Source organism: Acipenser ruthenus, chromosome 3 (genome assembly GCF_902713425.1).
Source record: "Acipenser ruthenus chromosome 3, fAciRut3.2 maternal haplotype, whole genome shotgun sequence".
Taxonomy (NCBI): Eukaryota; Metazoa; Chordata; class Actinopteri; order Acipenseriformes; family Acipenseridae; genus Acipenser; species Acipenser ruthenus.
The window spans coordinates 68450742-68469395 of record NC_081191.1 but is presented as its reverse complement, the minus strand read 5'-3'; the positions used below and the strand labels follow the sequence as shown (position 1 = coordinate 68469395).

Genomic DNA, 18654 nt, shown 5'->3' with positions numbered 1-18654 from the left:
TTAAGGCATGTTGTGTTTGTTCTATTATAAGTGCAAACTTCTAGGTCCCCCTGGCATGGGAATATAATGAATAATAATCAATTATCTTTATCATTACACATTCACAGCATGTACCCTTCATTCCTCGCAATTTAAGGCTTGTGTTAGACATTTAACAGTTTTAGGTATCTCAGTTCTATTAGTTTGTTATTAGGAATATTCCGTTTTTTGCTGTTTATGAACTTTATGTTACATTAATTATATGTACAGTGAGCCTGGTTTCAATGCAAGTGCCTCCTAGGTTACCCTCTGGTGTATTTGATTTTTTTTATTAGATTAAAAAAAAAATAGCAGTCTGATGTTAATTGTATTTAATATACAGTAGAAAGGCATATTTAGAGAAGGACCCTTACATATTATTTTATCAGCAGAGCAGATTAGAAATGGCAAACCAGTGATTAATATGTCTTTGTTCTTGCTGCATTCTTTAAAAAGCAGCCTTTGAAACATAACATCATTTTGTTTAGAATACTGAAAATAGATGCACATATCCTTGCTTAATAATGTCATCTGTCTTTTTAGAAATCTTCTGTAATGTAACCCCCCCCCCGAACATAATGTGCATTGTACAAATAGGCTGACGTAAATAATTAAGGGACTGCCTCTGTTATGAACTGTCCCACCTGCATTATAAATTCACACGCTACTTTGAAGACAACTGTAAAGTGTAGTAATGACAAGTGATTGCAAATCACTGCATTAGAATAACAGAGTTTTGCACCCATTAATATGCACACAGCTTGCTGGCGAATGTGGCAACACGCCAGGCTGTTGACAGAAAATGAAAATAACATTTACTTTGTCAACATAAGCAGTGGGAGGCAGAGAATCAGCCTAACACTTCACAGCAAGCTTCCCCACACTGCAGCTTTAGCCATCCGAGAATTACCACCAGTGAACCAGGGGTTCCTTCAATGAAACCTGTTTATAAGGGGTCACACTGGGGCTGATGAAACATGTCTTTTATACAAGGTTAGCCTTAAATTCAAGCTGATTTGCTTTCAAATATAAGAAGGAATGGGGTGGCTACGGTAGTCATTAAAACATTTTTTGTCATTTAAGACTTCATTTTGATACCTTGCTTCGATTACTTAAGATTAATGCAGAGGTTTAGTTTTGGTGAGGACATGTTTTAGAACATGATGTTGTCCTCGAATGCATGTGTGTTCTGGCATGCCCGTATATATGTATGTGTTGAGAGAGCAAATACAAATAAAATGTACATGAAGTTTGGTTCTGCATCACTATGAGGTGGGTTTTTTTGTTGCATCTGTGGTGAGAAAGCAACATTTTCCACACCTCTAGAGAATTATGTGGACTGCTATAAGATTTATGATACATTTATCACAGCCCCTTGGGAGATAAACAGACAGTCTGTCCTTCATGACGATCTCTTAATTTATCCCCAGTGTTTTTTTTTTTTTTTGGCTATTCATTTGCATTTGAGAAAAAAAAGATAAATACAAAAACACTATAGGCATTCAAACCCCCCATATATGCAAAAACATATAAAAACTAGACAAGTTAGCATTGGAAATTGATGCGAGAGTATTTATTGTAAGAGACTACAAATCACCACATATAAACAGCGATAGAAATATGACTCGCACAGCAATTTGATCCATTTCTGGCTTTACTATGAGTTAAATAAGACACACCTGAGCTTGTTACCTACACACTGGCTAATTGAGCTCATATTAACACCTGGAATGGGTGAAACTGCTATGGAATAGGAGTCTTGTTTCCATCTCTGTTAAATATATTTAGAAACCAGAAGAAACCAGTTCACTTAGTTTTAAGAGTGAAATAGATTTTGCGTCTGAGTCACACTAATCTCGACTATAGGAGTGCTCATCTTTGTGACTTTTTTTTTAAATTTTCAATGTGTACTGGACAGCCATTAGGTACTATATATGCCATATCTAAATTAATGCTTGTATAACCAGTGACTATCCACATGGTACTTAATATACGTATTACATTTTAATAACTATAGGGTTGTATTCACACAAGTAAATGCATTGCAGCCTTTTGCATTTCCCATCCTGATAATGGCTTACGATTAAGGCCCTAGATTCCTGCTTGTATTCTGTGCAGTCTCCATAATTTATATATCTTGTATATATCTTGCAATGAAGTCTTTCTAAACCTAGCTGCACCAAGAAAGGACTTGCCTAAAATACAGGTAACGTATTAATTACATTTATATGGGCAATAAGCATATTCTTTTACACCTCCCCCCCCAACAGTATTCATGTAAAATAGTGTAAGACTATACTTACATCAATATAATTTGCATTAATGTAATCAGAATTTTGTTCTCCCTCGAGGGGCAGGAGTCGGACACGAGAATGATCATCTGAAACAAAAAAAACAAAAATAAAAGCACCAAATTAAAAGAAAAGTTGAGTGGCTTGATAGCACTACAAAACAATATTTCAGTTTATTTGCTGGGGATTTGGAAATAAATAAATAAATAAATACAACTGACAGCAGTATATCAATGTTTCCTGAATATAAAATGTTACACAATACATCATAGCACACTCTTTAAATAAATTATGAGTTAAAAGTATTGTGAATAGAGCCTATTATTAATACTGCATTGAAGACAGAATTTGGATGGACCGAGGAGCAAGGAGCCGCATGTTCACCAACTCATTGGCACTCAGTACTATAGGGATCCGTGTGACAGAATCCATTTTGTATTTATTACATTAAAAACAAAAAGATAAGTATAACTGGAAAAATACAGCATGTTTTCAACAGCTCGGTATTCTGTTTCAATAAGCAGTTAGACCATCAACACTTTGAAAGGTTCTGGACATTAATGTCCTGCTTTTGAATTGTATTGTCATATAACCAATTCCATTTTTGTATATGAAATACACATTAGTGCGATATTGGTAACACAAAAACATATGTGCACTAACTATAGTACTTGTACTTGTGGTGTGGCCAAGTTGTTGAAGAGGAGGACTGGGATCTCGGGTTTTGAATCCAATTTGCTATGCAAGAAATTATTCCTTTTTGAATCTCAAGTGATAAAAAACGGATTTCTTTAATAAACAATGCATTAAAAAAAGAAAAAAAATGTGTTCCTTGAATTTTTTATTTTAATAATTTAACCATCGTTTCAGTAAGGTCCTGGAGGCATTTCTGAACTTTAACAGTGATTCACAGTTAAGCATCACTTCATTTTTTAGACAGGCTCCCTTCAGAGCACCATGCACTAGTATGCCAGGCAGTGACGTCAAGTCGTAAACATCCCCGCCCTGAAATCACTGGTTGATGACACACCCTGGCCCAGGGCTCCATTTCCTTCTGCTCAAACAGAAGGAAGGAAGGATGGTAAATGTCATTCCACTCACAGATGATATGCTTTAGCTGGAAGTGACATTCATGCTTAGAAAGGGACAAAATGTTTCGTTTAAAAGGAAATATTTTCTTAAATTAGTTTTTGATTTCCCAATACTCTAGAGCAGTACAGGTTCGTTGCCTACCTTGAAGGGCCAAGTGTTTAACTGCTCGAGGTTAATAATTGCATCCTGCTCATTCTCCCATCAGTTACAATAACTCTCTTAACCTCCTGTTACATCTTTTGTAGCTGACAGTATAGATTTAATGTTTCAGAATGTACCACTCTCCTCTTACCATCTACATGGAGGCCTGTGGCAGTGTGGCAGGCAAGGGACATGTGTGTGTGTGTGTGTGTGTGGGTGGAGATTATTGGGTGGCAGAGACAGAGTTAAAATCCTCCACGCAAAAACATGTGGGAATGTGGCTGGAGCTGTGAATTGAATAAATATAATTAATTAAGGCTCCAGCCACAGGGGTATAAATAGGGTGATCACAGGTGTTAGCTTGGTTAGTGCTGGATTTGATGTTGGTGAGAGGTGGAGGTTTAACTGTTGCCTGCTCTCCCTGTTAATTTACTCCTTGTTAATTTACATCTCAGTGAGTTTGTGTAGACCTTTTGTTTTGGCCCTTGTGCCATTTATTTTGTTAATGTGTTTTGTTCTGTGTTTTGTTTATCATTTATCATTATTAAAATGTACGCCTGAGCGCTTAAACCTGCAACTTCTGTGTCTATGAATCTCCCTTATAGCTTTATAGCCTGGAGATTGCCGGTTCCAGGCTATTTCACTGCCGACTGTGGATGGGAATTCCCAGGGGGGCGGCGCACAATTGCCAAAGCACCGTCCAAGTGGGGAGGGCTTAGCTCAGCCAGGATATTCTCGGCTCACTGCGTTGCCTGTAAGTTGCCCAGAGCTGCATGGTCCTCTGACGCTGTAGCTCTGAGTTGGCTGCATGGCAGGCCTGCAGAGTGAAAAGAAGCGGACGGCTGACGGCACACGTTTCAGAGGATGCGTGTGTCCGTCTTCGTCTTTCCCACGTCAGCGCGGGGGTGGCAGCAGTGAGCCAGGTTGAAATAAAAAAAATAATTAGGCTTTCCAAATTGCGGAGAAAATGAGAAAAAATAATTGGCAAATTTAAAAGGAATGTATTGTATATTTCAGGCAATTCTCTTTACATATAGTTCAGATAATGTTTAGGGTATATATATATATATATATATATATATATATATATATATATATATATATATATATATATATATATGTGTGTGTGTGCCAGAAAGCAGTGTCCAGACATTAATGTGTAATCAAGGCCAAACTCAAACGATGTACTCTTGCCTATGAACTTCCTGGAGAAGAATACATCGCTTGAGTTTGCACTGGAATGAACGCTGTGTTTAAAAATAATTACAGTTTAAAAGACATCTTCATATTTTAATGATCTGAAACTTATAACAAAACTTAAGACATGCAATTTGAAGCTCCTGCTGCGGAAAAGTAATTGTAGTACCACGTGGAGTCATTCACTCAATAGATAGCATCCACTCGTGAAAGTGAAGTCAGACTGACTAGGATTTTGATGGGCAATAGACTTTAATTAGTCTACTTATACGCACATGCAATGATATTCCCATATCTGTTCTTCATTCTGTTTTCATCTTTCTTTGCAGATTCCCATGGTGCAGACTGTCCTTCAAAGAAACTCTGAAAGAAAGAAATAAAGAAAAGAGAATGACAGTGAATGCTGTGTCATGTGGCATTGCTCCAATAATGTCAGAGTTAAATGATTAAATGAAACATGGATACCAGTGTAATGTTCATAGGTTCCAACATCAGACAGCCCACTTGACAATTAGTGTTTTTTAAACAGCACCTTTAAATGCAAAATACTCTTAACAACGAGATCAACCTCTACCTCGTAGTCTCAGCTGCAGAATTTTCACAACCTTATGGGTCCCTCAGGAAAAGCTAAAGAGAACCTGTCTGGTGTAGAAACTAATATCCCTTGTTTTATTATTAAACAGGATACAAAAACTTTTGTCGTTCATGCATTTCTGCTTAAGTAAAGCAATGGCTGTTGCATCACCAATAAAACTAATTTATTAGTAGTGTACCGGTATATGTGGCCAAAAAGCAAAAACAGTCAGTAAAAATTACATACTACAATTACTGTAATGGTTGCTTTTTTTAGACTCACAGATGCTTTTTTGTTTTGTTGCTATTTTGTGATTTAATACAGTTTTCTTTTCAGCCATCTTACTTAATCTTCACCTGCACATAATTAAGAGGCATTTTGCATGTCAACTGAAAAGAAAACATCCAACAATATCTATAATTGTAACAAAATCTAGTCATATTGGAGCATTGATTTGACACCACATGAATCACATACATTTACACTGTAGGGCACTGTAGGGCAGCAGTGTGGAGTAGTGGTTAGGGCTCTGGACTCTTGACCGGAGGGTCGTGGGTTCAATCCCCGCTGGGGGACACTGCTGCTGTACCCTTGAGTAAGGTACTTTACCTAGATTGCTCCAGTAAAAACCCAACTGTATAAATGGGTAATTGTATGTAAAAATAATATCTTGTAACAATTGTAAGTTGCCCTGGATAAGGGCGTCTGCTAAGAAATAAATAACAAATAACAAGAACGAAACCTGTAAATGACCCTCTGTGGCATATGAATCCTATGTTTGTATTCAGACTCATTATTAAAAAAGAAAACAAAAAAAACCATACATACATCAAATATAATTAGAGCTTTTCTGGAATAAATTACTCAGAATATTTATTCCTTTTCAAAAGAAATTAGGCCTGAAAAAGATGACGGTAGTGGCCCTAAAGCCACCTGGAATAGGATAACCAGCAGGATGTCAGCCTCTCTACTGTTTCCCCAGCATCACTGCAATACACCATTTACAACACACACTGACAGGTTATTTTGATGAACTTGATTCAAGGAAAAATAAAATACACCCACAAGGCACATCAAAACCACTCGCTCTGCTTTCACATAATAAATATTCATCATGTCCCGGCTAAGTTCACAGTCCTGCTCTGGGATTACACACAATTATTACTAATTATGAAAATAAACTTCAAGAGAAGGGCTTTATCATTTTACAGCAAATGATCACTGAAGTGCTTGGTGGCAGCAGGTTTTAACAAATATGTTTGCTTTTCTAGCAGATGGTCATTTACAAACTTACACTTTTTAGCCTCTGCCTTATTGTGGGCAATTTGCAGTTGATAATCTATCCAATAAACCAGCAACCAAAATATGACCTTACACATCATACCAGGGATGAATTCTAAAGATCCAAACTCCTGTACTGTATCAGGCTACTTGTAATTTTAGGAGAAGACTAAAAACATGAAGTCAGTCAGATGTTTTGCAAATCGGGCTATCAGGCTTTTATATGCAAATAAATGTCCTCTGACTCATAGAGTCCTAATTATATTCTTTTACAGCAGATTGCATGGCCTTAAGTAACCTTTTCCCAGCCACAAACAAAGGCTGTACAATCGTTTAATGTAGGATTAAGGTTTTATAGGTACGCTCACCAAAATCATTTTTATGACTTTGTTTTCTTTTAGTTTCATTTTACTGAACGAAAAAGATTATGTTTAAGTTATGATAAATAAAATAGTATTGGGAGAGTTTTATTTTAAGGAAGAAATAGAATAAAAATATATTACATAAATAGCAAATGTGTATTTAGTACATTTCACAGTGATGGCGTTTACATGGACAAGTCATGCCAGTTTTCCTCACTATGTTTTTGCTGTACTTTTCAGGAAATTGCTCTGCTGTTCTGATTTAGGAAAAAAAAGTCAGGTGTACCAATGCAGATTACTCAATTAATAGTTATTTAGGGGAGGGGATATTTAAATGTCTGTGTCTGAAGGAAAAGAACAACTCTGAATATCGTGCGGAGAGCTTCATGTGTTGCCATGAAGGTTTAAATTATCATGCATTACCTGTTTGTGTCTTGTTACCTTTCCAACACACACGCACGCACACACACACACACACATAAAAGTATATAAAAATAAAACTTTTACTATGAATAAGTTTTACTACTTAAATAGATATGCGTAACATCTAAAAGTTATACTAACTTATTGCACAATATGCCAATTGATGCTAACAATTCATTCCAGTTATGTGTGGTGGAAGAAGAGGTGGAGGAGCTCTGTTATTCCTGGGACATCTTAAAAGAATTATAGAAAGAAAATACGACTACTACTACTACTACTAATGATAATAATATTAGGCTAAAAGTTTGGTTAGCTGTGCTTAACAACATACAAACATTAATAATAGGCTATACGAAAGGTTTACATTTGTAGCGTCTTTTGCGTTCTTTCCTGTGTGTGTGTGTGTGTGTGTGTGTGTGTGTGTGTGTGTGTGTGTGTGTGGTTTGGTACGGCTCTGCTGAAGAATAACATGGAGATTCTGTCAGTTAAACGGGATCTTGACTGCTGAAATCTCGTGAGACACAAGCATGATTCCTGCTCCAGTTTACATGGGGTTTTACATCTATTTTATCGTGAGAAAGTGATTGACACTGCTCTTAAAGTCGCGCTAACCAAAGGACGTTCTTTTGCTGTTTCACGATGTATTCGTGTGACAACATCACATAGTCATGACTGTAGAGATTTTCACATGCATGTAAACCCAGCCAGCGTTGACACACAATTTCTAAGCATTACTGTCCAATGCAGAGAGAATAATTGTACTGCACATATTTAATGTATATATTCATTTTTTACTTAATTACATGTAATACATGATTCATTAAATCAGTAGTAAATATAGTTAACACAATTAGACATATTAATACATGTCAATGGACAGAAATGCATTTGATTTATGGTTCATTACTGTAAATTGACTATTAAATGTGCTAAGTAAAAATCCAGTTAGAATAGAACCACAGGTAACAATAACACCTCAACAGATAGGTACCTCTTTCAAACTTTATTAAACACAGACGGAATGGATTTTCAACAGATAGAATGCATATGCTTGATCTGCCGACCAAATCAAGAATTTACAGGAATTAAAACACTTTCTCTGCTTCAGACCTTCCAACACACTGCTGTGTAATTTCAGTGAACCTGAAAGCGCAGGTTTGCTGTTTTTTTTTTCAAATTCTACATACACATTTAAAGAAGAATACAAGTTTAAAGGCGGCACATTTTTTTCTAGTATTTCAAATGTCAAGGTTACATTTTAAAGGACTCGATTAACAAAGATGACTAGTTACACCTTGAGATGAGATATGTTTAAGAGATCACTGCAGGGAGCATTGAGTGCTGAGGAGAATACAGTCTTCCAAAAGGATACAATCTGAGACAAAGTCGAGGATGTTGTGCTATCGAGAATGACTTATCTCCAAGGATACTCCATGTGTCGTGGTTACAGCTATGATGAGACAAGTGCTGTGGTCTTCTCTCATTTTAAAGACCTGATTACAGACAAAGTCGTCTCAGTGCTATACACTCAAGGACTCCTTATGATATTTGTTTATCCAAACTGTACTGTAAACTGCTTTTATATCCTATTGAAAGTGAAAGGTTTATCTTTTGTCTCATTTTTAACCTATTTAAAATATATGTTATATATCCCCTATTCATAAAAATATATATATAAAACTGTAAACGTGATTGTAATTTAGTAAACATGTTTTATTTAAGTCTTTATATCGCTTCTGTCAAATAAATGCAGTGAACTGCATGCATGTATTTGCATAATATGTAATGAATAACAGCTGAAATCTAAATATGCTAAGCTCAAATTTATATTAGTGTAACTCTTAGCCTTGTCTTAATTTAAATGCCCGATAAACACACAAATTAAGTGTCCTGAAAACACTGCCAATTAATCTACTAAATACATACAAAACCTAAAATCTTTAGAAACAATAATAACAGTTTTTCATCATGCATATTTGATCTGTTCTCATTCTTTGATGCACAGTTTAAATGTTCCTTTGTTGGATTTCCTTTTCAGTTCCAGTTTCACATTTATGGGCCCTTCCCCTTTGAAAGATTCTTTCCTTTCTTGTTCAGAAGTGCTTTTCTATTGACATCACAAACAACACAATGTGCTTGATGTCGGTTAGCTCTCAATGATTGACTTGGTGCATGTATTAAATTACACTTTTGCTTTCTTCCCCCCCCCCGAAAACAAAACAACAAACAATAATAGCCCTTTCTTACTATATACTTCGATTTATTTCCATTTGATTGTCCATTCAACATGCAAGTAATAGAAACATACAATATCAGGCTGATCTCTTGTGGTCAGAGTTCTATAAGTTTTGCCCAAATCCTTTTTGGGCCAATGCAAACAAAATATCTGTCACATTGCCATCAACTTTGCATAATTGACTCAGACGTATTAAACCATAATTCCAAAGGTAATATTTTATACACTATTATATACACTAATCTGCAGTTTAAACATGAAGATTCAAGGTGAATTCAACAGCCCCCATCTGAACTGAGAATTTTGATAATAGGCTGCCCTAGGCTCAGATTTTTCTTCCCTATATTACCTATTCAATTCACAAGGCAACTTACTTCGACTAGAAATACAGCAATATCTCACTGTCCAAATCTTACGCTGCAAATGCAGTGCAGACACTACAAAAATGACTAGCCCTGTGGAATAGAGAGACCTAGGAAAGAGAGACTGGGCTGCTCTGGCACACAAGTAAGCACAACTATAAGTCAAGCCTGCTCAGCCTGAGCTTGGAAAAAGGCTGTCACGACTTTGCCAAAAGTAATGAGACTCCAAGGACAGTCACAGGATTAGAGAAGCTAAGCAAATCAGAATACCAAGAAGAGCATCCTAACAAAGAGTTGTATTATGTGCTATGAACTGACTCCCTCAGCGTCCATCCTTTTTAACCAACTTTCTGGGGATTTCATGGCTGCAAATGCAATTTAAAGAATCAAACAGAGAATGTGAAAAGGCTATTTCAACCATAAAACTGCCCTTTACAAAAAACAGTCACACAAATCAGACAGCCTCTCAGTATTCCAGCCTATGAGTTATTAAATATGAGTAGAACTTGTATCATTCATATTACAATTTCCATCCAAGTAAAGCATGACTTTAATCTCGAGCCCCTTTCACACTGGCATGCTCTACCCGGGTCAGCTACACGACTTCACACTGCGTTTGATAAAGCAGGGTTGACCTGGGTGACAGACGCAAGTGCACAATACGCGTATCAATGCCCAGGAAGCAGCTTTTTACGGACGCGTCCATCCAAGCTTCTCTGGATTGAACTGTCGGCCCAAACGTTGATTAGAGCAAATGTTTCTACATCCCTGCTGCAATATGGCTCATACTGTGTCTCACTCAACAAAAATATGGCTAAACATATTAACTAGAAATGCTCCTTGTTGAAGTGAAACCTTCATGCAGGCATGGCTGTTTGTTACTGTGTCGGCTCACTAACGGTCGTCAAGCAATTTGTCTCACTCAACCCGGGTCAAAGCGTGTCGACCCACATCCTGAGGTGGGTCGTTGGGACCCGGGTCAACCCGGGTACAACCCAGGTATGGGGTTTCACACTACACGGGATTGTGTGAAAGGGGCTTAGGTTTCTGATTTCTTTGTCATGACTTTTAATAACTGGTACACTTCGGGAGAATGCATCTCACCTGTCCAGTCAATGGCTTACAACAGTCCCTTACAGATAACATCAGCCCTGCTAACAAACACTACCTGCTAACAAACACTATTTCTGTTTTATTTATCTCAGGCTTCTTTATGGCAAAACATATCTGAATGAAAAATGTGCATATCCATTCTGAAGAAATTGTATATAGGTTACATTAAAGTTATAGTATTGAAATAGAGAATATTATTTTATTTAAGCAGCCTGCTGCATGTGCATTCAATTTGATACCTGTATTTGTAGAATTTAATAATTTTACTGGGGTGGTTCATACAAAACAACATCAAAAATAAACAATACAAAATAACAGTAATATGTTACAAATGCAGGCATCCTGCTTTTTTCTATAGACTACAAGAATAACTGACAAATAATAATATTTCATGTTAAAAAAATAGTAGTTTTTACAAAAAAAAGCAAAATAAAACAAAAAACCACACGTTTTAAAATAATTAAGCTGTGATTAAAATTAACGCTATGCATAAGAGGTTGTCTGTTAACCACAGGTTCATGACCTTCACATGTCCTTTGACTAGTAACTGCTATTGCCAATCATTGATGGGCTAGTAATGGATCACTGCACATTCATGCTTTAGAAATGCTCTTGTTTCCATTAATAAATCATTGCAGAGTACTGCACTTCCTGTTGTGGTTTTTGGTACTTTATCTAGTTCACAATAAATAGCAACAACTGCAAACTGTGTATAATACAATTTAATTATAGAACAATACCTAATTGTACATATTAATGTCCCTAGTATTCATAATCATCAGGTCATCTAGTATAAATCCATTGACATAATTGAGATTGACTTTCTCTATATACTATATTATTATTAGATTTTAAATGTGTATAATTATAGAAATATCTAATAAGTAGTTGGAAAAAAACAACAAACAAAAAAAGCATTATTCCCTTATAAAAGTTTTTGCAGTTCCTCTATGCTATGAATTATGTTATGTATTCACCATAGTTGACCATGTTTTTTAATATGCCATACCATACTGTACCTCTCTGGGCTGCAATGCTTACCTATGCTTTACTATGCTTTTACTACTGTATGCTTTATTGTATTTTAACTTTATTGTAACTTTTATGAGAGGTGTTACAAAAATAAATACATAAATAAAAACTATGGTGCCTAAAAGTCATTAGGTTTGCTAGTACTGCACAAGAAAATAATGAATAGACTCAGGAAAATTTCCTTCACAGAACCTATAGCATTCTGAAAGCCAACGTAATTCATACATTTCTCCTTAAAGCAAAGGTTTTGCTTACTGTGTTTATCTTTTCCATAGTTAATGTACAGAATAGCAAGGAGCATGGGCTAAAAAAGACACAAGTACACAGTTTAGGGGTTAATACACTGACCTTCAATCATCCTGATATTTTATATTTTCAAAGAGGTATTTTTTGTTCTAGATAGATATTACAGTGCTCCCTTGTTATTGCACGATTTGATTCATTAATTTGATTAACGGTTAGGCCATGTTGACAGTAAATTGTGCAGGTAACCCTTCTCTAATCCCACCTTTATTTTGTGCAGCACAAAATTGTGAGGGACGACTGTACTGTATTTAAAAAAACGTTTATATATTTACTTCAGATTCCTTCTAACGTGTTTTAATTTGCGCGGCGCTTCTAAAATGGTTACATTAATAGTAAAAGCAAATCTGTTTGCTATAGTTCTTCAAAGAATGTTTTAATCATTTTGTATACTGCCTTTTTATCAGTGTATCTTGATGTAATGCAGCAATCCAAAATCTCTATCCATAATGAATGACACCCTTAGGGCAGCAACCACAAGCCTGAATATGCCTGCACTGGGAATAGTGAGAGAGGTTGCATTATTTATGTATTTCCTATATTGCTCACTCATGGGAATGCTTTCATTACAGGTAAATATCCTGCACATGAATGTGCTGTAGCAGCATCTCTGTCATTTTATCAGATCAAATCCATAAAGTAAGAAAGCAAGGCACCACACACAGCAGATGGAAATACTTTTTTGTGGCTCTTGTGCTTACAATTAGGGAAGATGAGCTCAGTCATCTCTAAAGTGTTATTAACATAGCATTTATTTTTTTGTTAGAATAGGAGTCACACACATACTCCAGAGAACAATCACTCATTCAAACTGCGATGCTTTACTGTTTTATATGAAGATGGCAGATGTTTTTTATGGAGTACCATAAAAATATATATTTCTAGATGCTGTAAAAACTACTGTTGGTTCTGTTTTGATTCAAAGGTATCGTTGCTCTTGGAACAATGAGCGGTAAATACAACCACAGCCTTGCACAGAATGGGTGTTAAGGGGTTTACATGCAAAAGGGACAGCTCCTGCCAACAGAATGATGCTTGGTAGTTAAGCCACATGGAGCATTTTGAAATTCATGAAACTTCAAAGCAGCATTAAGAATATAACAACATTCTGAAGAAAAGTACAATATAAAAAGAGACTTATTAACGAAAGCCAGCAAAAAAGACTTTACACACATACAATTTTCTGGTTTAAAAAAAAAGAAAAAATCCCAGCAAATGTGCAACTCTACAAATGCATCACACAGAGAACAAATTACAATGCTCCAATCTGCCCTCTATTTAAAGCAATAGAGGTTTTAAGCTTTTAGCAGCCCTTCCTCTTGCTACCTTCCTGTACTACATTAGGGTATTTCTGTTGTGGTTTGTCCTTTTTAATACAGTACTTACGCACCCCCCCACAAAAAGAGCCCACAGACCAGCTCTTCCATTTTAATACAATATCAGAAGAGACACATTGTTAGGCTATGGTTAGAATTTCTTTTTGCAGGCTGTGCTGACACAAAGAGGAAGTTGGCCACCTCCATAAACTCACCTCGTACTCCTCTTTGAACCCGTAGCCCTCGGCACATTTCATCTGGGTGATGTGCTGCAGCAGGTCAGCTACTCGAATGGCTGGGTGAAGCTGCCCTGTTTGGTACGGCACATCGACTGGTTCCCTCTTCTTGTAGGAGTGTGACTGGACCAGGCTGCTTGTGTCGCTCACTAGTGTGTGGTTTTCATCTACAACACAGCAATAACAACAATAGTGAAATGTTTACAGCTTTAACTACATACATTCACTTAAAGCAAAATACTTATATATATATATATATATATATATATATATATATATATATATATATATATATATATATATATATATATATATGTCAAAAATGGCTGTAAACAAATCTAAACAAAAACAAAACAGTGATTCCTTTTTACAATATATAAAAAGGACAACATTTTTGGAATGGCTGTGGACCAAGGTAAAAACACTACTTAAAGACTAATACAGTATCTGTTCCTTGAACTTCTGCAGCAGTCAACCCCTACTGCAGTGAGATGGTACCGCAGTCTCAATTAAACTAGAAGCCAATTGTGCCAAACTGTATCAAATAAACAATACTGCTTAAAAAAACAGGACAGCAAAAAGTGATACAAAGTACAGACATTTATTTATATAACAAAACATTTTGGCCTAAAAAGACCACTGAGCAGGTACTATAAAGTTCTAGAAAACTGTAAACACACCTGCAGTAGTTATGACAAACTATTTAAATTCTGCCTATGACTGAACTGCAAAATACGTTATCTCACGTAACTAGACTAATGTGATAATGAGGCTGCACAAAAATGCATGACCACACAATAGCGCATGTTAAATGGAGTGTATTGCTGAAGCTACAATGGCAATGTCTGATGTAACACCTACAAAACAAAAGACAAATGCAAGACAGCCCACCTACTCGTGGTTAATGCTCTGATCAGTCACTTGGCATGCCATACTAGCTAATGGCTTCACAGTAGACCATGGGATAAACACTGGGCATGAAATGCTATATGTCAACTGCCATGCAAGTCAACACACAACAGAACCAGCCAAGTAGGCTAAATTCTATATAAACCACACAAGCCTCCTCCCCCACAGGGCAAACTGGGAACTTACCATTGATTGGCACTTTTTAAGAAGATACATAACAGGTTAATGTGAAGAAAAAAAGGAGGAGAAAAAGGAAACAGGGTATAAGCAAAAATACAGTATGCATACCTGTACAGTTTTTAGTAGAGCTACTACAGCCAGGTTCACGTGCCTTTTGGGAGGTTAAGTGTTTCACAATGTTAAACAAGTAAATGGAAATATAAAGAGAAATGTGTACGTATCGGAAGGACACTGCAATTGGGTAGTTCAGATTGCTGGCTATTAAAATAGAGGCTATTGAAAGGATATATATTGAATACTCCTCTCCTAAACTCTTTATTCCTATTACTCTTAAAACAAATCAGGTTAAGGGTGAAAGGTTTTAGACTTCATTTTTTACAAATTTGCTGTTTTACAATAAAGTACTTTAAAAAAAAAAAAAAAAAAATTTAATAACATGAATCAAATTAAACTGTTTTGAAATGATCTACACTAACTCAACAGCAGGTAGCTGTGACCCCTTTGTACATTTTACTCCCTACTCCATACTACTGAAAGTGCAAATCAATGCCAATTGCTTAGGTCATCCTGTGATTATGTGGACTTTGCATAACAATTGCAATAGAAATTCATGCTTCTTGATAAGTCTTCAGCCTTCAAGGTGCTACTTTCACTGGAGGGAAAATAGCAAACTAATGTGCTGCCACCTGATTTACTTATTAATAATTTGTATTTATTGGTTTTTTTTTTTTGTAAAGGTAAAAATGTTCAAGCTACAGGGTGATTTTTTTCATGCTTTTTAAAATTAAAAAAATACTTAAAAATAAATTATTTTCAATTTTCAAAAATTGTCTTGAAACACTCCAATCATTCAAAAGGCAGAGCATGTACACTATTATTTTTTCTATAGAATTTTTTTGACAGCCTAAGGACATGACTTCATTAATCCACTACTCTCACCTGATCAGTATGGTACATTGCAGCATTTTCTCTTTTGGTTTAGTTACCTCGACAATTACAGTCATACCAATGGCAATGCGCAAGTTGTTGCGTCACTCTGTCACTCCCTTCATCCTGTCCACATTGTCTGTCCATGCATATGAGAGGTCATACACATACGTGACATCACACGCACGACACTTAATGCGGATGGGATGGAGTGAAGCCAGTTCCAGGTCATTTCTTCTGATTTCACAGATAAGAAAGCAGACAGGTATGGAAGTGAAGCGTTCCTCAATGGGATAAGCTAAAATAACTGGAATGCTTTATGTTTTAGCAGCTGAATCCCTGTGCGCTTTAATATAGGCTAAATATATTTACATATCTAGTACTCCTTTGTTTTTAAATTACCTAACAATAAGTCATGGAAAAAAATAAAAATAAAAAACTCTCACCTAAAATTGCAGTTGGCACAAAAGGATCTGCCCATACACCATAACCAGTGCGGTGTGGAGATTTATAAAAGGAGAGAAAATATGGGTGTAAATAATGAAAAGTACTGTGTTTTTATAAGATAGGAATATACAACTTCAAGAGTTACTGTATATAAAGCACCAAGCCCAAATTTGTGCCGGCTTAATGGTACAGTAGTTTTAGTGCAAACATGTTATTCAGCCCAACTAAAACACAGAGCAGGAGGATGTTTGAAGAAAGTTATTGAGCAGCAAAGGCATAGGGCCAACAACAAAGACAGTGGTTAAAGCCCTAGTTTTCACAAATAACAATGCTTTCATTTGAATTGCACACAGATAGTCAATGAGCCAGTACAGTTAAAACATACAGTACTTTATTTCTTACTAAATTAATTTACAAAACTAAAAGAAATGCACTCTGAACCAGACCTCAGCAATATAACTGTAATTCCACACTGACTGTAGATGATTGTTGTTGTATTAATCTGCACTATGTGTCACTTGCACTATATTGCACCAGTAAGATAACGATACATTGTGATTACCTGGATAGTAGGAAGCTGGCACCGTTGTACTGAGGGTATTGGTCTTCATTGTAAATGAAGATGGTGAAGATACAGCTTTAAAAGAAAAAAAAAGCAAGCAAACCAGAGACGTGATCAGTTGAGGCAGAAACATACTCATGAAATCTTTCCTACATTAGTGAGTTTCATGATCTATCTGAGCAACCACCGTAAAGCATGTCAACTGTTTGGATCAATGTGTCACCGAAATGATTAACAAGCAGGCAGCCTTGAAAGAAAGTGTTGACAACACATTAAAAAGCAGAGTTCAATTCTGGGGGTGCGGAGATTCAGGTGCTTGCTGAATCGTTTTCTATTTTAGGAGGAAATCAAACGTTGACACCTTACAGGGGATTTAAAAGATTGGATTCAAATGACCTAACCCACCATGCCGATAATTAAACTTAAAGAAGCAACTAACAGTAAAAACTTGTTTCAAGGCCATCTCACTTCTTTTTTACAGTCCTGATTTGGATAAAAGGCATTTTGTTTTCTTGCTCCATGGTCTCGGAATATCTTCAGGAAGGACTAAAACTTACTGTCTTGTTATATCTAAAGGAGTTCAAACAAAAAATATAAATCTCTTAAGCCGAGACATGTTTTGGTTTTGTTTTTGCTTAACTTATTTGTATAGGTTGCGCTCACTTGAATTTGTGTGTGTGTGTGTGTGTTTTTATTATATGCCACCTTCTTGATCAGGTCTCCCTTGAAAAATACATTTTAATCTCAACTGGACTTTCCTGGTTAAATGAAGGTTAAATAAATAAACCTTTCATGGCAATGTTAAGTCACCTTCAATATTAAGTCCACCCGTGTATTCTGTATTAAGACAACCTTCTGCAGTCCCAAACATATCAAACCATACAATTAACTATCAAGTAAGAACGGACCCTCTGAAATGTTAGATGCAACACTATTGAAACAAAAACTAATTAAGTAAATAAGAACAGTGCATAAAAGAAAACTAAAATAACTAACTTCTTATTAAAATTCTTGGACACATGTTTTGACTATGTACCACATTTTGTCGGTTCCTTGAGTGGCTTCAATAGTGAGATTCCACTGTATAATACACTGGAAATATTGAGTTTCTTTGACAGAATTAACAAGGAACCACAGCATTTTTATCAGAATAAAAAAGGGGATGAGATTAGAACTCCTTAAAGGGCTACTACCCAGTTCACTTCAATTCACATGCAAACTAAACTATACATCTTCAGGTGACTCCTGTATAGCACATTACTTCTATTTCAATCTTTAGAACTGACAGATGGAAAAGGTCACATCAGAAATGGTTTGTCATAACCTACTTTCTTGTGCATGACAGCATGTTTTTAAAAAGTGTATTTCATTTAAACTAGTTGAAAGACCCTGTATGGGGTACTATACAGGACTAAAAGCACCTTGCTGGGTTTAATGTGGATGTGTATTTGCAAAGTCATGGATTATGATAACATACAGTGAGTTTTGATAACTCAAATGCCAACCATTCTTCAAGGATCAAGTGATTTACTATAAACCTTTTTCATCTTTTGTAGACTAAATCTAAAATAGCTGCCAGTTTTCACTTTAAAATAACGAAACAAAGAAATATCCCAATAAAACTACACAATAATATAAAGCTTTCTTTCTTT

General features: G+C 35.9%; 1 protein-coding gene across 8 annotated transcripts in view; it reads right to left on the bottom strand.

Moving 5' to 3' along the window:
* The window catches only part of LOC117394169 (receptor-type tyrosine-protein phosphatase mu-like), a 296513-nt gene that overhangs the window by 28509 nt on the left and 249350 nt on the right, over positions 1 to 18654 (bottom strand). For 5 of the 8 annotated variants that reach the window (XM_059015556.1, XM_059015574.1, XM_059015591.1 and 2 more), the window contains 5 exons: positions 17003 to 17077; positions 16440 to 16466; positions 13957 to 14144; positions 5015 to 5102; positions 2322 to 2398 (listed from right to left, as the gene is read on the bottom strand). In XM_059015556.1, the coding sequence (XP_058871539.1) occupies positions 2322 to 2398; positions 5015 to 5102; positions 13957 to 14144; positions 16440 to 16466; positions 17003 to 17077 (455 nt within the window). The remainder of the gene's footprint in view (positions 1 to 2321; positions 2399 to 5014; positions 5103 to 13956; positions 14145 to 16439; positions 16467 to 17002; positions 17078 to 18654) is intronic. The other 3 variants (XM_059015565.1, XM_033992207.3, XM_059015607.1) reach the window with 1 other exon arrangement.